General features: G+C 35.1%; 1 protein-coding gene across 1 annotated transcript in view; it reads right to left on the bottom strand.

The window, feature by feature from the left end:
* Positions 1–4,607: 4,607 nt before the first annotated feature.
* The window catches only part of LOC145688334 (heme A synthase COX15), a 29,211-nt gene continuing 11,085 nt past the window's right edge, over positions 4,608–22,733 (bottom strand). The window contains exons 5-9 of the mRNA XM_081762456.1: positions 21,057–21,243; positions 14,280–14,532; positions 12,007–12,161; positions 9,882–9,995; positions 4,608–7,069 (exon numbers count right to left, since the gene is read on the bottom strand). Of these exons, the coding sequence (XP_081618582.1) occupies positions 6,929–7,069; positions 9,882–9,995; positions 12,007–12,161; positions 14,280–14,532; positions 21,057–21,243 (850 nt within the window). The 3' untranslated portion in view covers positions 4,608–6,928. The remainder of the gene's footprint in view (positions 7,070–9,881; positions 9,996–12,006; positions 12,162–14,279; positions 14,533–21,056; positions 21,244–22,733) is intronic.

The following is a 22,733-nucleotide window of genomic DNA, read 5'->3' on the forward strand; positions in this document are numbered from 1 at the left end:
CAGCCTACTGAGAATGATCAGAGACCATCCTGAAACTAGCAACAGCCATGTGTAGGGCGTAAAAACCCTCATGCAACTCTAGTGAACGACAGCAGCAGAAATTTAAAGAAAGCGTGCGGTGCGGTATGGTAGCTAATTTTGTGAAGGAATTTATTTATTATTGGCTCGCCTCTGTGGAAGTACGTATCTTTTATTTTTAAGTAATGTTCTCCCAAAATTGTTAGATGTGCCTTTCAACATAAGAGAGCTTATGTGATCCCAGAATGACAGTGCACCTGCACATTTTGACATTTTGACAAGACGGCATTTCGGTAGGAGGTAGAATGATTAGGTGTATACGGTTTGCGATGATATTGCTGTTCTTGCAGAGTCTAAAAAAAAATCAAGAAGATGTAGAAAACTTGAGAAAGGCTTGAAAAATATGAAGAATATGAGACGAAAATAAATGTTAGAAAGACAAAAGCCATGGTGATTGGAACGAAGTAATCGGTGTCAAATATGCAAATAGGAGCGGAGAAAATACAACATGTGACTAGTTCTCGATGTCTGAGTAGTATTATTAATGATGATATGACGTGCGAACGTGAAATAAAAGTACGGATAAGAATGGCCAAAGAAGCCTTTAGGATGAAGAAAATACTATTTTGTGGGATCTTGAATAAAAGAGTTGAAAAAAAGACTCATAAAATGCTTCGTGTACTGTTTTTTACTGTGTTCTATAGAGCAGAGACATGCACATAAGGCAAAAATGATGAGAAACAATTGAAGGCTTTCGAAATATAATACACCTGAACTGTTTACAGTGTATATTTTATATGCGTATTGCGCGGCTATATTGGATACACGATGTAGAAATTGTGATCCATTTGTATTATTTTCCTCACCTACTAGTGGTAATAGACCTTTACACCAAATTTCGTTTTTGTAGTACGAGCTGCTTGGTTCAGGATTTGTTCGGCCATATTGGTTTTTAGATGGCGATATTTTGAACCGTTTAATGCTTTTCGTACACGTCTAGTAATACTGTACTTCCATAGTAAAATTCATTTTCCAGACACAAGTCGTTGACACATTGACATTTTGATCGGCCATATTGGGTTCAATACTTAAACGTCCGCGAAATTTCAAACCAATAGATGTGTAGTGTTCATACATATATCAATCTGCAAAACATTAAGTCAATCTGCCCATGGGAAGTGAATGAGAGGTTGCTTGCAAAAGTCGATTGGCATGACCTTCGGGCGGCCATATTGGATTTATCCTGTGCTGTCGGCCCGGCATTTTTCACCAGTATTCCTTCGTGGTCCTCCTCTATCTAAATATATGCGCAGTTTCCGGATCCCCGAATCTTGGGAGAGAACCTTTACTTGTGAGCTGCGGCAAGTGACCCGCTAATTATGACGGGATACTTCTGATGAAAATGATGCTGATGATGCACAGTAGAAACAGAAAGATCCCCTTCACTGATATTTCTAATACGAATCACAATGCATATTTCTACAGGTTGTCAACATGCCTCACTCTAAAGGCTATAGAGAACTATCTGTTACTCTGCGAGAGGAAATTATAGGTCGAGCAACAATGGGAGAAATTATCATTCAGATCGTAGGTATTTGGACTGTGAAGAGAAAACAATGAAGAAATTGATTTAGCGGTATGAAGAAGGTGGTGAATATTTCACATCTCGGCCAAGAAGTGGGAGACATAATAATAATAATAATAATAATAATCTCAGAAATTTATATTTATTTCCAGCAAGACTTTTGCATGCCCTCCTAGTGCAGTATTATTTTTTGTCAGTATAAAATTTTCAAGCTAAATTTTGAAGGGCCATTATAAGTGGTCCTTTAGTCATTTCACAATATGGGGGTGCGGTGGCTCAGTGGTAGAGCGTTCACCTCTGGTGTTTGGGGTCCCTGGTTCGATCCCAGCTAGCGCCGTGTGGACTTTGTGGTGGACAAACACCGTGCTCGTGGGTTTTCTCGGGGTTCTCCCGTTTCCTCACACTTTTCTTCATTCCACCATTACATTCATTTCTCATTATCATCGTCTCCTTTAGCCTAACTGGCATAATTGTGGGACGTAAAACTTAAAGATTCCATTCCATTCATTTCACAATACATTTCAGCCAGTAGCTTTCGCCTCCTTACTCGCTCTTCACGCTTATTCAGGAGGAAGCTGCACGCCCCCAGGTTAAGAACCACTGCTTTGCATTGAGGCATTCTGACAGTCTGTTACAAATTTTCATTCTTACTAGTATCAGTAAACTGGATCCTTCTGTTTCTACTGCACATGCGCTAGTGAATTTCCATGAAAGATCATGAATAATTCTGATAATTTATATAATATTTATGGGCGAATATGTAATAGAACCTATATCAATAACATACATCATTCCTCAAAGTAACAAATACGGTAAATATAAAAAAATAAATACACATGTTACATCAGGGCGAAATAGGTTTAAATTTCAGACACTACAATATACATTAAATTCGATCCCCACACAGGTTTAGTGTCTAGCATGTGTGTCATTAGTGAACGGGATCCCGCGGTCGATTAACGGTGGGAGAATATTTGGAATTTTAACTGTCCTCAATGCTTTTTTTCTGTTCGTGTACCTGTCGTTCAAGGTTACTGGAAATAATTGTAGAACGTGTATAACCGAGTAGAAAATAGAGACAAGTTACTGAGATACGTTCGGTAAATCGTTAACTTAAAGAAAAGAAAAAAGTGGTCTAAGGCGTTTGCCTGTAGATCACTCTTAAAGGTTAGTTCGAGTCCCACCAAAGTAACAGTTTTCTTTTGTCTGTTCTCGAAGTTTCTCTCTGTGTTCCTGTCGGAATCGATTAAATAGAACTTTGAATAGAGACCACGTTGAATTCATTTATTGACTAAGCCAGAAATTCTAAAGATACGTCTATGATTTTTATTATTATTATTATTATTATTATTATTTAAAGTACCAAGTTTAAAATGAGGCGATGCAGCATTTACGTAAACTAAATGATAATTTATTTGATAATATTCACTAATCCGCTATACATTTGTGAGATTTTGCTTTGGGAAATGAAGTGTATACAACATTGAATAGTAAAAATATTACAATAAAAATATATTATTAAAAATATTGATTAACTAATTGGAGATAAACATGCCTTTCCAATAAGAATTATGTAGAGAGGATTTACTTTAAAGTGTAATCCAAACGAATATTCGAGTTTTAATATCTTACTAGAAATCGATAACTTAACACGATAATATTTACTTCATTAGTTCTATAATTATTTATCCTTTTACGTATTATAATTCTCTTTAAGTTATGATTTTGCCATTTCAAAACGTAGAACGAGAAATAAATGTAATATTATATTTGTTAAAAATACCTTTCAAACAGTGATGATTTCAGGGGGTGGCCTGAGGAAGAATGTGAGACCTAAGTAATTTCCCCCTTCGGGGCTATATCTTCGATCATGCTCAAAGTGGACTAACAGTGCATTAGCCGTTTTCCCTCCATATATTGACAATCCCCCGGAGAGAATCTTCTGATATCACCAATGCTTATAAATAGTTTTTCATTACAAATCAAAGGATAATAATGGAATATTGAACATACTTAATATTTTGTTTTCAGCTACGGATCTTAGATTTGCATTTCATATAATGTTCCGTTCTAATCTATATATATAAAAGAGAACGTACAAATCCTTTGTTAGCTCATCACGCTAATACGGCTGAACCAATTTCTTTCATTTTTGGGGGGTTATTAAGATTTGGACCCTAGATGGTTTTTATCATATCACTTTAATTTTCAATTACCAGTGTCTTGAGATAATTGACCATTCAAGTGTCCATAACGTAGAAATCCTTTGTTAGCTCATCATAGCTAAATCTAACCGTATTTATATGCAACCCACATGACCGTGTCACTCGGCGGGTTAACATAAATGACAGGCGATATAATGTTAACATTTACTGCAATCTTCTATGGTTTTTATCATATCACTTGAAAGCGAAAAAGTAAAAATTATCTAAGTAACAAAATTTATTGCGTTCCGGGGTGACCCCAGCGAAGCGGGGTGAACGCTGCTAGTCGAATATGAAAGAAAAGTATTTGCCAAAGACTTATTCAAAGAAATGTTCTCAGTCCTCTGATGAAAATACTAACACATTTTTGAAAGAAAGAAAAGAAAAAAGAAAAAACTTCCTACAGGGTTTGAACACACAAACTTCTGATTGACAGACTATTGACCTAAACCGTTCGACCATTTCTTATGCTTTTAAAGAGCCTCTTTTGACTTTTGTGTAAAGTGGTTTCCTGCTCTACACTCGTTTTTGTTTATGTCGGTACGACTATAGATTGTGGTGAATATTTGGACGTTACAAGTCTTGCAATGTATAAAAGTCTTTTCCGTATAAATTACATTCGATTTTACGTCCTAATAACTTACATATACAACAAGTTGAATCTGTGAACTGATTGGACTGATTGTAAATGTTTTCATGGTTAGGAGTCTGGATATGCAAACCCGCTTAACGTGGGAATTTACTTATGTGAAATTTGGTACAATGACCAACATTAAAAGTCACTAGTCAAATAAAAACTATTTAAAAGTCTAACTAAACTTTATTTTTGCCCATCGAAGTGGGCGGAGCATCTAGTTTATACATGTATAATTACAAAGTAGAAATAAATCATTAAAAAATTAAATTTCAAAATTAGTTGATGCTTACAATTCTCAAATACATACAAAACTGAATCACTTCATACAACACACAATTATCACAATACTGCATAACAAAAAAAAAGAATGTTTAGCTTTTGACAGAAATAATTTGTCCAGCACGACATATTTCTATGATCGTACGATAATATACAGCACGTTTTAATAATTGTAGAAATTTAAGATCCTTGCCTCATTTTCGAGAACACTGCAAAAGGAAGATGTGCCAGGAAACGAGAAATAAAAAATTAAAAAAAGAAAGAAAGAAATACGAATGAGTGAAAAACTTACATGCCGTTACATGATATGTGAAACTATTTAATTATTTCACCATAGAATTTTTCTGTAGTGATTTTCTACAAAAAGAGACAAAGATTCTAACTCAAAACCTTGAATACAACACACTCCTATAATTATTGAAACAAGTAATTTTAAGCAGGAGTCTAAGAACAAAGTTTTATTTTTAAAAATACACTACCGCAGTCTGTTTTATTACAGCAAGAAATACAATAAGAAAGAACAGGGAAAGACATCACAATATACCGATTGTAAAAGCTTGCTTTTGTATGTGTGTACAACAGAAAAAAAGAATCAAAATACGCATGTTTCTTGATGAGTCAAGCGAAGTTTTATTTTAAAAGAAAAAGAAACAGAAGAAGAAGAATTAATGATCTTTCAATTTATAATGAATATGGTCTCTTAAGAATCAAGCTTTGTGAACAGAATTTGACAACGTCATGAGACTGAAATTAGACTAGAACAACACGTTTCTGCAGAAATCTGAGGGGGGGAAATATTCTCTTATTGTATTTAGGAAGTGAAATGAATAATTGGAGTTCTACAAAACTTTAAGGTATTCACTTTTATTTATTTTTTGCTTGTTTTCATTATTTCTGATGAATATTACAAGAAACCTACACAATATTGAAGGACTCGATTGTGTACTACAGCAAAATGTAAAAACAGGATAGTGAACTAGGGATGTTGGGAAACAACATGAAAGAAACAATAGGATTGTGTCTAGAAGAAATCTTTTTTTTTTTTTTTTTTTTTTTTTTCGAATTTTCGTCACTCGTCAAAGGTAAGTCAATAGTTACCGGAATAGTAGGTTTAAAAAATTGGAATTCTACGTCTTATTCGCAGGAAGTGCCACCAGATCAAATTCGGAATATCTAACTACGAGTTGACGACGCCCTGTTAAAGCTAGCATCTCATTTCTCATTATGATTTGTCAATTCAAGTGTCACTTTCGACATTCAGTCTTACTTTAATCCGGTTCTAAATTACTGTTGTGTTGACTACAAACTTGAAAACATTATACATACATGTATACCGATCGTTCCAGCAGGTTGATACAAAACAAAAAGGACAAGATTAAAGTGCATATTTTGCAAATATAGATGGTAAGTTTTCAAAAAGTAATCGGAAAATAACAAATTTTGTTGAATATGATTATCAAATAATAGCAATAATGAAGGATCTTTACACGTTAAGTTCGGATTAGAAGTGAAAGCCTAATACGGTGTGTCTACGTTAATAAAAGTATGCATTGTTAGAATTATCCGTTACTATTTTAATCCGTTACGGCAATTGCTATACAACTGAAAACTTACTTCGAAGTTTTTGCCAGTCTAATTACTATACTGCTAAAACAAACTACCATATTATGCCTTTTAAACACAATACTTCACGAACATTATGTAATGGTACTGTGACTTTATCACACTTAAACCTTCTATTCTGAGTATTTTTCATGATTCAAAATCATGACAATCTTAAACATACATCTTTAAATAGCTGGAACAGAACGCTCGTATGTCAGGATTTAATTATGGTAGAGGTATTTTTTTTTTTCTTCCACATCTGTATCCTCCTCGCAACCTAGACGGGGTAGAATAGTATGAAAAAGGAAGACGAACATTAAACCCTAGTTACCAATCAATTATTTAGATATTAATTAAATTTGTTTAGAAATAATTTCCTGCATTCATAAATACTTTTCCCCTTCATATTTTTTTAGCCTTTTGTATTTCCGTAATTAACCCTCTAGCCAATTGAATATGCCAAACACAGTGTACGTTGAGGATCATATTTCCAAACACAGAACTTGTTCTTCAACCACAAGTTCCATTAATAAGTATGAAATCCCAATACCATGTTTAATAAGGTTCGCTTTTTCGATGGATTCCATCCATAATGCTCATTCATTTTGGCAGTTTCTTCATTAACTTCATTTCGTGGGTCAACCAAACTGCTGCAGACAGAAGCATCAAAGAATTCACCTGATGACTAGAAGCAACTGGAATGGGTACATACATTAACAGTGTTGCAATCCCAAGGGCAACCTATAAAAAGAAAAGAAAAGAAACAGAAAGCTTAATATTACAAACATTTTCCGTCATAATAGAAACATTTTGAACAAAATAAGCTTTACTTTACGCCAAAAGTACAACAAAAGCGTACTAGTACTTTTATAAATGCCAATAATTTGAATAAATAAATAACTTCACAATATTCTCTATACCGTATTTTCTTACGTATATTATGCACTTGTTGATCACCAAGTTTGCTTACATTAATACAGTATTTACTGAAAAGGTTTCGCTACCATATCTGTACTTATCGTATTTTCTTGCGGGTTTGATTAATTAAAATTTAAATCCCTCTTCAGGATCAACGTTGTAGGAGAGAGGATTTTGATTCAAATGTAATCTGAACCGTCACTCAGCTTTTTAAAAGACTTAGTGTCGTCCTCCATAGGGGGAAAGTATCGAATGTATAAGCTTTGAACGCGAAAAGTAACTACGCTCGATTCTTGCCACATAGGAACATGTTAGTACTTAGGGGTATTAAAGTAGAAAAGACTGAAAATGCGAATATCCGCAGAAAACGTATTATATAGGGTTCCTACAGATATTTTAAGTTTTAATTTCCCTGGCTTTAATATAGATATTCTCTAACTTTTTTTAATGTCTCCTTTTCCCATTATAGCCGACCATTCCTCGCCTTTATATTATATCTTTTCAGGTTTTAAGTAATATTACAAGTTTAAGTTTAGAGTTGTGGATCATCCGCTGGCGCTCAAGACCACGCAGGAGAGAACTTGACCCAACTTTCCCACAAGATCAAATCGCTCACAATATTTGTCTTCACTCCACGTCTCCACCCACGGGCGTCGTTAGCGGGGAGGTCGGGGGCACGCTATATTTAAAGAAACTATACTTCTTTGTATATACAACTTTTGTCGGAAACAGGATTTTGATTTTGATTCATTCGACCCCACAGATTTAAAAAGCTGACGACGACAGTGCTTTACCGCGTTTTCTTCAAGTTGTTATTGCACATATTGGAAGCTGTATTAATGTACAATGTATCTACAACTTATGTAATTATTCTTACTAGTTAATTGGGCTTCAACTGATCAATCAAAAAAAAAAAAAAAAAAAAAAAACGGGATTTTTAAAAATAAATCCAAAAATGGTGTCTACAATGAACAGTTTCAGTACATTGTTGCATCCCGATCTAATCAATATGTATTGTATATCCACTTGTATTATAGATATGCTGTTTCTTTTATAGGTATAGACTTAAATGATTGTTGCTTTATTATGTGTATTTTAAAATGTCGTAAGCACTAGAACATTCGCGAGGGCTAAGCGGGTTCGTCACGACGACACTTTAGAAAAATGTTTAAGATTTTAATGATATTTTTAATTACTATATGGAAACGAAATAAAAATGAAGGTACCTCTTCAAATTTATGTCTGTTCTTTTATTGAAGTTTAGCGTCTCTTCCTACCACCAAGGCTATATGAGACGTGAACCTACAAAGTTTGGATGGAATCAGAACCACTGTAATGCATTCAAACTTTGCAAGGCTCTTCCAGCATGAATCGAACCCAGGACGCCGTGCAACAAAAGCGCACGCTAGCCACTAGATCAGCAGGAAGGGCTCGAAATTTATCTTGTGTGTTCGTAATTTTTTGTTTTCTTTAAAAGACACGTGTGAACGAGGCCGGAGCCTAGGGGGAGTTCCTCCCCCAAATTTTCCGTACTTCATAATTCTCTGCACTACTGTACGCTTACTGTACAGGTAGCTAAGTTCTCTTCTGGAATGTGGCAACGCAGCGATTTCTATGCTGGAGATCGGCAGCTTTCTGCTCGGTCTCGTTTTAAAAATAATAGTTCCATGAATAAATTAAAATAATAACCACGTTTGAACTAGGCACACTATGATCACTTGTTGAAGAATAATTGTGATAGGTTTCAGTAAGAAACGAGATGGAGGGATTTGCTACTGTGCATTCGAATTCCACCACCATACCAGATGCTCTCGAATTTAGTAAAAATATATAAACCTCCTTACAAATGTTTATATCATATTTTAATATTTTTGTTTAAATACTCATTAATGGAATTAAACCTAATGTTCAGTTGTAAGTTCACAGCTCGACGCTTATACTAGTTCTCTTTTCTTTCTTTCTTCTTAGTTCTTGCACTACTTTAATGTTAATGTCTAGTTTCACGGAATGTTCTCGTTTCTTTATGAAACTGATCCACACATAAAGAAACGTTACTTATGCGTAATTTTCTTTTTTTTTTTTTATGTCTAATCCCTGACTTTCCAGGTCTGTAAAAATCAGGTTTCTTATAGGTACCCTTCTTTTGTATGTATTTGTCACCATTATAAAAATGTAACTTTATCTAAATTTAGTGTGGATTTGTATGAATTTACCAGAGATTTCCATATGTATTGTCACTGATAAGGCACAAATTATCTAATTATTTTCCTATTTGTACGGATGAAATCGGAGAATATATTCTTAGCACATAGATTTATATATGTTTTTCGGAATTCTTTAATTATCTCACACGTAATGTAGGCAAATATACAGATATAGATATAGATATAGATTTAAACCCAAATAATTTAGTATTAACAAGGCTTACTAAATTTAATATCTGGATAACAAGATGGTTAAGACATTCAACTTTAATGAACGTGATCAGAGATTTGATTCTCCGGGAGGAGGAGGGCGGGATTATAAGTTTTAGTTGATCATATACTAAATTCATTGATACCACTGAAATTCCAACTGAAAGAAGGAACACTAAAATGCTTAATTAAAAAGAAAGAAAGAAAAAAATATTTCGTACCTGTATCCATGCTAGTGAAGCAACGGCTGTTGTAGCAACATATGCTCTTCGAGGCAACTTGCACCTTTTAGACAACAGCCACAACCCTGTTATTAGGAAAAGGGTAGAAGTGCCCTGAAAATATATATATATATAATGTGCGTTCCTGATAAGCACTGTGGTGCAAAGACCAATTTCATAGCAGTAATCAAATATTTTTACTTTCATGTGACGTTCTTTAAAATAATCTTTTTAGAGACATAATGAATACATATAAAAACAAGCAAGATTTTTAAAATCATTAACTAACAAAGTTATTCATGTTTAAACGATTACATTTCAAATCCACATATAACATATTACTTACACACCCCACCTCACTCCCACTCGAAAAAAAAAAAAAAACCTAGAAATAATATAAAGAATCCATTACAAAAACAAGTGTTTCAGGAATGTTATAATTTAGTATTGTTTGCGCGAATCTTCAAAAATGTTAGTGCAAATTGGGCAATATGATTCCAAATAATGGCTCTGAAAAACATGTATGCATATAAAGGAAGATACTTGCATGATTCAGGACAGGCTTACCTGACTCATGGGCAATGTGGATGTAAGAGGTGTCTAATATAGAGGGAGTAACATGTGTCTAATACTTCGGCACACAGAGTTGATCGTAGCCAATAATGCGCTCCAACCGCATTTCTAGAAGAACAGAACAAAATAAATTCTGTTCCAACCAGGAACCGAACCCTGGCTACCTGGTTGATATTTAGATGTATTACAGGCTACAGCATCCCATATGAATGAATATTCTGCCTGAAAAAGTTCCAGTCCATTTGCGTGGCACAGCTAGATAGGATTCACTACGGCAGTATGTCAGAGATAGATTAGCTCGCTCTTTTCACTTATTATTTCAAAATATAGAAAAAAAATTGAAAAGTACGTGAAGGGATAGATTGAGAATAAAGATTAAAAATACCACCTTTACAAGAACTGAATAATACAGTATGTCTTACAGATATTCCCTTCATATGTCAATTAATATTCCTTTGATGTATAGCTCGTTATCACCTCAAAATCACCAAGTCAGACTCTCAAAGATCGTTCAAATGAAACAGTTTCGAGTAGCATTGGTGAAGCACCCATACAAAAAAGACGAGGAATAAAGAATGTAATTCACTTAATAAAACGTCTTACTCATCATGTAGAACACTTACTTTGCACTGCCTCCAGTTTCACTCGGACGACCCATGAACTTTGTGACCCTGATTTTGATTTCATTTGAGTTTAGTGTCCCTTTTAGTAGGGAGGTCATATGAGACGTGAACCTACAGTTTTAACGTAGGTTCCAAACAACATGAACTCCTGCCGGGAATCGAAGCCACGCTAAAGGCACGTACGCTATCCACAACTATTTGTACATATTTAAGCCACCCTATTTTACGATATTTATGACTCATACTCAGTACATTTAAATCTAAATTATTAGTCATTATCGAATACACAAGAAGTTTACGAAGTACGATCGTTAAACTAGTAATTTGGCACATTAAATTTTTCAGCATTTCTTTAGAAATTTGAGCTCAGGCCATGAAGTAAGAAGGAAGGAGATTCCAGATACAATGTTTCAACTTTATCCAGCTGAATGAACATTAGTATACAAGCTCTAATGCCCATTAAAATGGATGAAATTACAGCTCGCCAGTATAATTTGAGTATAAAAAACACTGTTTTGAGGCATCCCGTGCTCAATAGAAGATTATACACCCTCCTCTTAATTATGCCCTATATGAAGTTTTCTAAATCACAAAATTTAAATTTCTGCCATTGTGCAACTCAAATATGCCATATTTTAATCTTGTTATACCAGGGGCAGCCGTAATTCTGGAATGAGAATCTGACATGTTTACTGTGCCATCTACTAATGCAAATATATCGCGTCTGTCAATGCTTTGTACAACACTCGTTAGATGTCACTAGTATTCGAGATGTAAACTGATGAGTAGCATAGCCACTTATGGCACTTGATGCTCCTTACCTCTTTGTTTCATGCTCAAACGATCTGCGGACCACTAACAACACTGTCTTCTGGATGTAACGAAAATACACGATAAAACTGTTGTCTGAAAAGGAAACTTTTACTTACCAGCACCCTGTGTTGAAATTGAACTGTTGTAGGATTTTCTGTAATGTTGCTAATTTTTGGAGTAAACGCAAGAATATCATCGGGAACCCACTTGTCTGCCATTTTAGGAAACGAATTATACACAAGTCCTGCATCCAGTCCTGCTACGAAAGCTCCTAAAACGAGACAAGTGATTGATATTAACAATCCCTTTGATATTAACAATCATATCGTCCCATTGAGATATTAACAATATATCTCAAAAGGGCCATATGATAAATATCAATTTAACAGTCATTTATCAAATATAATTTGTGACCAGATATATATTTATATCTAGTCTCAGTGCTTTGTTAGTCCTGAGACTAGATGATGATCATCTCCCCAAATTTATACTGGATGTTTGTCTTACAAAGATTATCGAGAAACCTTGCCAGGATATGTATATTGAGGTTCAAAGTCATGACCCAAATTTTCCAATACCGTGCCAGTCATATCATTAGAACATTACGCAGAAAACCATTTCAAAGTATAATAAGAACATCTGAAAGTTAAACTTACTAAACTGAGCTATCATTATATTCTTTCTAGTAAAATACATCAGATTTGAATAACCGTTCCGTTAAAATAAAAAATATGAACATGGCAACGCTTATAATCCTGATGCTATCACACCAATGCATTTAGCGATACATTTTATAGATTTCACAATTAGAAAGGACAGAGATATTTTGGTCGAAAATCCCGCAATGCCTTTAGTAGATATAGTTTAGACGACAAAGAAGCAAAGAAGCTAATGGTGGTTTTGAGTTGACTAAATCCAGATATCTGTGTGACAAACAACAGCAATTTAATTGATTAAGTTGTTCAATATTCGAAACAGATGGATTCAACATTTCCATATCTGGTATTAACTTCACAGTTTTTTTTTTAAATCTCCTAGTAACCCGGTTAGACGAGGATTATATTTTCAGGAAAGCAGAACTTTTACAGACACAGTTGTGATACTGGTCCCTCACTTCCCTATGTAACAATCTATTTGCAACACAAAAGAAATCAGAAATCAATATTGACAAAAATGTACAGGATTTGATTGATTTTGAGTTTAACGTCCCGTTAACAGCGAAGCTAAATGAGACGTAGAACTGCTGATTAACGTGGAATCCGAACCACGTGAGCTCCCACCGGGAAGCAAACCCGAATCTCGAACGTCTGCGCTTTTTTTTTTTTTTTTATTTATTTTTTATTAACAATTTGACTCCAATGTAAACAGTTTTCTGAACTTAATTTAACTGTCTTAACTATTTCAGGTTAGGAGTCCAATGTTAAGAAAGGGGAGTCTGACTTGGATTTGCTTCAAATAAACACAAAAGAAAGGATAAAATAGGAATATGAAAACAAAACTTTGCACATGCGAAAACAGGAAGGAAACAATTTAATAGCCCATCAATAGTAGCTGGTTCTCGAGATCGCTAAAATGATGAGTAATCAGTACTATCTTATTTGTATTTGCTTTTTGAAGTATTATTATTCTATAGTATTTACTTATGGAATCTATAGGATGCACATATAAAATTGGATAAAAACTATTTTTACCTTAAAATCACAATAAATGGTTTCAGAACTTCTCTAGTACGTTATTTATTTGTTTAATTAATTAATTTTTAATGGTCTTTTTCCGCTTTAATACCCACTAAAACATGGTTATGGGTTCTATCCATCCGTAAAAATCCTTGCTTCGATAGAAAACCGTTGCAAAGAAAAATAAATAGGTTAGGATCCAATAACCAACGGATAGAGAAAGTATGGATTGAAGTAACTTTTCTCTCTTTTACTTTAGCTTAAAAATTCTAATTACTAAAATCATTCGGCTTTTGTATTACATTTTCAGGCATATGAAAATATTTTCAGGCATATAAAAATATGTAAAGTGTCACACTTAAAAAAAAATCAATCGTACGTAAAACAAACCTCACTCACCCCATTAGAAGATTTACTCTCTCTATATTGGTATTTTATCCACAAACTTAACAAAAAAAAGTAAATAAAAAGACAGAAATCACGATATATTGATTTATGAGTATGGACACAATCCTTGGAGTAGTTGCTGAGATAATCATAGTCTTTATCATTATCAGATACGATTTATGGTATACCGATATTCAATACTGATTACTGACAACATATAACCAACACAAAAATAACTCTTCAAAGTATGATTTCAGAACAGTTCTTCACAGCACTCAACCTTTGGATATTGTACATTTTACGAAGTAAGGGAAAGAACAGCATACCAGATATAGCAGTCAAGAATATCATTCCTTTGCATGTGTGTGCAAACATCCTTAGTCCGCGTGCTGCAGCCGTTAAAGGCACAGACTGTGGTGGAAGGAGATGATCTAGTGCTGACCACAAGAACAGAGTATACAAAATGAACGCAGAACCAAGATGAGCAGCTAATCGATATTGAGATACTCTCGGGACATCAGTTTCCTTGTGAAAACGGTCTTCCAAACCTGACTGCACCATGTACCAACCTAACAGACCCTGAAAACAATAGATAAAGCTATTGATTCAGGTCCATGATACACAGTAATATATGAAGAAAATATAAGAGAAGTAGCAGAAACAGAGATATTTTCAACAGCAGACACACATAAAATACTAATAAAATTAAATTTGAAGCTCTTCGGTATCAAATATCGTTTTCAGAGTTTATATTATAGAAACCAAACCAAAAGAAAATAAGACACAGATAGTCAACATCAGCCTTTTTCAAATATTCCACATTATGACAGCAAAACTTAAGATTTAAAAAAAAAAAAATGAAAAGGAAAAAAGAAAAAGAATGAGGAGGGAAAAGCAGAAACAATGTCGTTGTACGAAAGAAGTCTTCACTCAATATCTTTTTTTCTGCCGAAACAATGTACGCAAATATATTGATTGTAATTTAAGCATCGTTTGCATAGTTGGAATGATATAAATAAATAAATAAAAACTCAAAACAATTTAAATGACAATAGACTAATACTAATACTACCTGATTCGAATATATTAATAGCAGATAAGAATTCTAATCTTCTTGTTTATGAGCTATCTTTCTTTTTGATTCACTGTGTATCTTAAGAAGGACGCTGGCATGAAAGTATGCAAAGAAACTAATAACTCTTACCAAAAAAAAGAAGAAGAAACTGGAGGATCGCGGTGTTGACAATGTTGACAATGGACTATGAAATGAAAACAAAGCAGAGATTATGACCTTCATGGTGCAGAAAAGAATTCTTAAAAATTTTATTTCGTTACGTCAAGTAATAGTACAATAAAGAATGTAATTGCCTGCGTAAGTGATCTTTTTATTACATGTGATAGACAATTAACTAGTAAAACATGTGATAATTTTTTTTAAAAAACACTTAAGGGTACTTTATTTTTTGTACAAAAGAGTGTTCAAGTATGTTTCGTGCTAACCTATTGGAAAAAGAGATTCACAATATATGTCATTGATAAAGTACTTAACTATATTCTAAATTAACTAGCACTTCTTCAACGGTAACTGCTCAGTTATTTACTTTAACGTTCTTTTCTCATATCCTGCAGATCAATATATGATACGATAAGAATCATATACATGTGGCTGAATAATTATTTTATTTTCTGATTTCACCAAAACAAGAACAAATATCTTATGCAGCACACACCTGGTGCGAAGTTAATTAAAACTCACTATCTTTACTTCAGAAATAAGCGATACAGTATTACTTATTCTCACGAGCATCATGAAACAAACTGCTTTGAAAAGTTACTTTATGTTTTGCTTTATGTCAGAATCTCGGTTATTTCAAATGTAATGTATAAAAATATCTATTAATTATTTAAAAACAAAACTCTGTTTTCCTTAATAAAATATGTATATGTACGAGGGACATTTATAAAGTAACAATTATTTCTTTCTATTTGCAAACGTTATCAATATTTTGATCATTAAGCTATCCAATTTTACACATTTGTCACGAAGTAGTTCTGTGAAACACCTCTAGAGGGTCAGAAAATTAAGATAGTGCAGCCCATAGAGCCATCTGAAGTACGAGGTGTTTTGCTCTTTGTCTCTCAAATAAAATATAAAAGAAATTCATAATGAACTTGTGTGCGGAGAGAATGCTCTTCAGACGACAGTGGTAAGGTGGCATAGCTTTCAGTGTGTTGCAACAAGTCTGCAAGACAAAGAACGTAAAGGGCAGCCTTCTCTCTCGGAGGAACCCGGAATTCGAAGAAAGAAAGAAAAATTGAATTTCTCGATCTCAAAGACCGTCGTTTTACCTCTGCAGCCATAGTAAGAGAAGTGAATACAGACGGAATCATGGTATATCATGATAAGCATGATATACAGTTGGAATTGTATATCATGCTTACCATGATATACAATTATCATGCTAAGCACGAAACCAGCGACATGCTGGGTTCCGTACTTGCTGACGTCATTTCAAATCCAACACAGAAAGAAAGCTGCACAGAAAATACTTCAGCTCTGCAGTGCCGATCAAGAAGATTTTTTCTAAAGAGTGCTGGGTGTACCATAATAACCCGAAGACAGAAAGCAAGCAGTGCACTACGGTTCACCAACTTACAATCAGGCCAAGACCGTAATACCGCGATGAAAGATGCGCGAAGGAATGTGCGTGACCTCGAATGCTCAGAACCACATGAAAATGTGCTTAGAATATAAATCACTCATCCCAGAAACACTGATATGAGTCATTCGCTAACAAACTTGCGCGTCTTACCACGATAGATAGCTTGTATTTCGGCGCAGAAAGTTGACTGTATAGCACAGAGTGAAGTCTGATGATGAAAAGACGATCGTGTAACTTTACTTCTGCTTTTTCACATTGTAATCTTACAAAATCAACGATCTTTCTCATGTAGCGCTCATACACGGTGTATTACCTAAAGAAGTATACATCAAGAGTTTGGCAATATTTTGTCGTCTCCGGTGGCAATATCTTGGGCGTAACATCCTTGTTCGGAAAATTTTCATCTAACAGAATATGATCTTTGTGGTCTGATCTGGAATCACACAGCAATACGCTTTTCGCATCGTCACGTATCTGTTCACCAAGGACGGTTGACGAAAGAACATATGAAAAGTTTATCATTATGCCACTTTTGCTTCCTTCCACATGAATATTTCATGGATATGTTGCTTAAGTTTCTTTGAAACATTTGGAGCCAAAGTGCCTTGTGGCTCCTGGAAACAGATATAGAGAGCTTGTTAGCTAATTGGCACTCAGTGATAACGCAACATCAATGTATAGCTGTGTGTAGAGATATGCACAGACTGCAAATGTTTTTTCGCCTCTGAAATAGTGTTGACAATGAAGATATTTCATAAGTAAACTGACTTTGGTCACTGTTCAGAATATTTTCTTTGCCATACTTCCGTCTGTTACATATTTGTTTACTTCCTCCACAAACCCTTGTGTCTTAGAATACTTGACCATCTTGTATGTCCCTAAGTATGACGAACGTAGTAATATGCCTAGAAGAAATGCCATATTTCGCCTTACGTTTGTTGCTAAAAGTAATCGAAGCTGTGAAATTGTCTAGGCTAACCTTGTTAGACGCTTCTAGTGCCTACATTTGCAATGCCAATACTTAGCATATCTATATGCTCTTTCCCTATCAAATCCTGACATTACATATTCTTTTATCGTTGTTAATTGTGATAGTCTGCTTCCCTTGAAGTGAGCTTGGTCTCGCCTGTTGCTACTCATATAATCTAACATTATATTGCAATTTGATTTACTTCGAATGCACTTATAGAGCCTCATAAGTTTGCTATCGGAATTGACGCCACGATAGTCTTCATAAATATTCTCCAGCATGTTGTCATCAATATCTTGTAATATACTGACCCTTGACATTTTAGGTAGAGATAGTTCGTACTCACTTTCACTTGAAAGTTTCTGTTGTTATGGAGATGAAGGTCTTGTATTGCTGGAGGGACCAACGTCAAATACGGACCCTGCCTGTCCTTCAAAATTACTATATTTATCAAGCGTCTCTTCGTGTATTTCTGCGTAATCCCTATTGTATTTCTGAATTATTATGCTATATAACAAAACTCATATCCTCAACTCCGATTAAGTTTCCATATTCAGTACGTCGCAACTTTGCCTCTGACAGTTTGACAACATTCATGGAGTTAATTCCCCCATGATAACGATGTACATTCTTTACACTCTAACCCACAACCGAACACTCCAAAAGAAGGCTTCCTATTGCAGATATACCATTCACACAACTATGGTAAGTACTTGTTCGTGCAGGTACAACATGCCATCTCGAATGGCGCTAGCAGACAACAATTGCGTTTTGCACGGAAATGATTCATACCACTGTTTCTGGGATGAGCGATTTACAATCTAAGCGCATTTTAGTGTGGTTCTAAAGGTCGAGATCGCGCACTGCCCTTGAGTGTATTCTGGTATTGCCATGGGGTGATTCTGAAAGATTAAGCCCGCAAAGAACAAGCCATCGCTGAGCAGTACTACTGGAACTCCTAATCAAGTTGCACGATGCAATCACGAAGGAAAGCCGCGGAATACTAATGAAAGAAGTGAAGCTTCTCAACGACAACACCCCCGCTCATTCCGCTCAGAAGATGGTTGCTCACGAACTGACCTTGCTCAGCCCTACATATTGCCTGAACATTCATACATTTTCTCTTTCCAGAATTAAAATAATCATTGTTTAGGAGCGCTCTGATAACGATAATGATGTCACTTCTGCGGTGACTGACGACAAAGGACTTCTACAACAACGGTCTGCCAGTCAGTACATCGATAGGACAAATGTGTCCTCCTGAGTCTCTGTTTCAACCACGCCAGCATATTTATGGCACATCTCAAAGAACAAATATTTTTTACATTTCCTTTTCAACCTTTAGGCTGGCTTCAATTCTCAGAGATCTTCCTAATAGGGATCAACAGCCACTCAGCATTGGGGCAATTCCTATCGTCACTAAACAACAAGAATAAAGTCAAATTCACTTGGTTCTTCTGCAACCAGACACTCAGCTTCCTAGATGTACACATCGGACTTGAGGATGGAGGTCTCGTAACTGATGTATACATCAACCTTATTAACAGAATGCAATACCTACACTTCAAAAGATCTCACCCTCACCGCATTAAAAACTTTCGTATCCAATGCCTGGCAACCAGGAATCGCATCTGTTCCACTTTGTGTTATAAAAAAGACTGATTTTTTTTTCCATACAAAAGCGGAATTTTCTCACATTTTCTTTTTCAGATTTTTTTAAAAAAATACAATAATCCCTTTGCTTCTTTTCAGGGTTGTTCGGAATAGGAAAGTACTGTGTCCTAGCTAAATCATTCACAGACATCATTACATTATATAAAAGTTGTATATTTGAGAGAACGGGAGATTCCCTCATATATTCTTTCCAGTTTTTCGAGGAAATTCCATTCGCTCAATGTATTATGTATAAAAAAAAAACTGTTTGGAATTGAATACGTAAAATTGTTTTGACAGAAAGAACAAATCCGTAGGAAGGCAATCGCAGAGCTGTTTGGAAATGTTCCTCTGTGCAAAGCAAGAGCCGCCTCTTGAAACAAGAACATTTGCGCTAGTGATGTGACATACATGTAACATTTTAAATGGACAATGCCAAGAAGGGTACATTCTGGTAGAAAGAAAGCCGCCGTTTTGGAGCTGTTCAAAATCGTGAAGGCAACTGTGAAGACACCTAAAGTACAATAAATCTTTTGTTCGGTTATTCTGTCAAAAAAAAAGTCAGAGTTTGGTTTTCTAAAATTCCTTTACCTGACTTTCATGACTAAAATGAGCATCGAAATATTGAAAATACAACAAACAAACAGAAAAAAATGCACTGGTACAAACCTAAATTCATTGTTCGAAATCAGAGCAGTTATTCTTAACGTTTGTACAGACTGTGGTCCACTAAACGAACAACAAGGTATTAATATTCAGTTACTACATAAAAATGTAATGTAGTATTTTTGTTTAGGTCAATATAATTAGAGAATAGACACTCGTTATTTAACAGCGATGATCCAAAATTAATGAGAAACTGTTCAAAATTAATTTCATCCATATTAAGGGGAAGCCGTGCAATTCCGTTAAGCAAAGTTTCACTCTACGATTTCTAAGAGAGATATTTTCCCTTGAAATTATAAAGATGTGTTTGTCACCTGAGTAATCAACTTTCTGGGCCTAAGAAAGGCTTTGAAAGCAACTATCATTTTAGAAAAGCATAAGAATTCATCTAAATACTTTCATTAGTTTCATGTGAAGTATTCTTACATAGCTTCTTTAATATTATTTTAAGTTCCTTTAAGATACTTACTGTAAGTTCCTTTCTTCCATTAGCACCAAATATTCAAATACAAATACGATGCGAAAATTTGATGATAAGAGACTATAAGAACTTATAATAAGTACGAAACATGATATTTTGTTCACTGTGCGCTTGCACATATTTCATGCGAAGTTGTACCCGCTAACTCTTAAGCCATCTTTCAGACTGCAGAGGACAACTATACTAAGAGGACGTGTAAAAGATAAAATTAAATCATATCAATAAAGAAACAATGGATATGTGTTAATTTTCCTTTACCTTATATATATATATATTCCATTACCTGTTATTCTTTGTCTCTACCGTTCCTGAAAAATGGCTCATAATTAGTGAAAACATGTATAATTTCGCATGATATTTTGCAAGGAATTAGGGTGCTGCGGCGCATTAGTAGTAGAATGTTCACCTCTGGTGCGTGGGGGTCCCTACTTCTATTCATCATTTTCATCATCACCGTCTCTTTAGCTTCAGTAAATAATTGTGGGACGTTAATCCCTCTTCCCCCCCCCCCCCACCGAAAAAATGTAAGGAATTGAGGTCCAGTTTCTTTGCCTCCTTGGTGTCCTGTTTTAATATAAGCTAGTTTCAAAGTTTCGTAAGTAAACTAGAACAACAAGGGAAATTTTATAAAAACATTAACTGCTCAAATACCAAAGCAGAATTCTCTTACCTGAAAACCTAAAAGCGTTCCAAACGCAATAACTCTCTTCTTCATTCCAGGCTTAAACCAACCTCGAGTCCAAAATCCAATCGCAGGAAGCAGGAAGAATGCACCGATCGCTCGTCCCCACATTCTATGTATGTATTCTATACGCCAAATCAACTTAAACTGTTCAAGAGTAATGTCCTTGTTCTTTCTGTGAAGAAACAAAGAAGAGTTATCGCATCTGAAATATTTGTAAAGTAGGGCGCCATTTTTTTTGTCTAAATTTTCAACAAATTAAGTCGAAATTAACATATATCATGTTATCTAATTGAGCCTTTGGAGGTCAACATTGAGAATACATTTACTGTGACTAGAAAATAACACTATGAAACTACATATGCATCATTTTGTTCGATAACTTTGTGTCATTTTTCTGGCAACACCATAAATCCGTCGTTATTCAAATTTGTGGTTTCTAGTTTAAAAAAAAACCTGTGACATGTGATTTTCACGGGTCTCTTCTGAAACTAACTAAACACAACGCAGGGAGTTCTGCAGAGACAGAAACAAATTATACTCTGTCGGTATCAGGTCCGGGATATACGGTGGATGCATTAAAACCTCTTAGGCAAGTCCTCTAAATTTCTGACGAGTCCTATGGCCTGGACTTGACAGTGTGGTGTGTGACACCCTTTCTGTTCACCAATTACGGTCGTTTGATGCACAATGTCCTCCTAATCCCATCAAACGCACAGCTTACTCTTCCTGGACGTCAGTGTCGGCTTTGCCACAAACTCTAAAGCTTCTCCTCGTTTCGACCACCATTTTTTCGCGCATTGTTGCTGTAGGTTATCCCCTTATCGCTTGTGATCACCCGCTTCAGAAATGGCTCAAGTTCTTTACGTTTCAGTAGAGATTCGAACATAGAAATTCGATCGAGTAAATATATCTGAGTCGGGATATGTGGTACCCAATCTTCGTCCTTCTTTTGCATCCAGCTTTCTCCAAACAGTTTAACAGAGTTTAACGGTGGATGGCGATGTAATGACTGCTTACATCCCAGTCTTTCACAACTTTTGCCAGAATATCATATACTTTTATTGTGTATGATCGCCTATAGCGAGAAGCAACCTGGAAATCGAAATTAAGAAATGAAAGCGACTGAACCATCCTTTGGGTGTTGCTTTTGATAACATATCTTGCCCATTAACAGCACACATTTCTTCATGGGCCAACGAAGCATTTGCGCCTTTATGGAAACAAAATTGTAAAATGTAGTGCAGTTTTGCAAAAATTCACTCACCTTCACAGCACAATACCTTACGTCTGATTATAAGAATACCAACTATTTGCACATGCACTAGCTTCAACTGTCAGCTGTAGAAGGACGTTAGAGCAGAGCCACTGTGACTTATATATCCTGAGATTTGGGATAGTAATGCCATCTCATGCGCAAAAAGTTCAACACTTTTTTGACTACTTTATATATGAGATGGAGAGATCCACTGTATCCGAACAAATTACTATTATTATTATTATTATTATTATTATTAGGGAAAAAGGATGGAGCTAAGAGGCGGCTTTCAAGAATGAGCGTACCCTCCAACAAAAATATATAACGAGAAGAAAAACGTTTTCTTCTCCCTCTATTTTTACCTTTTGTACTAAAACTGATTCGTGAGGTCAGTGGCAGAACCATTA

The sequence above is a fragment of the Thermobia domestica genome, chromosome 1 (genome assembly GCF_964235325.1).
Source record: "Thermobia domestica chromosome 1, izTheDome1.hap1.1, whole genome shotgun sequence".
Taxonomy (NCBI): domain Eukaryota; kingdom Metazoa; phylum Arthropoda; class Insecta; order Zygentoma; family Lepismatidae; genus Thermobia; species Thermobia domestica.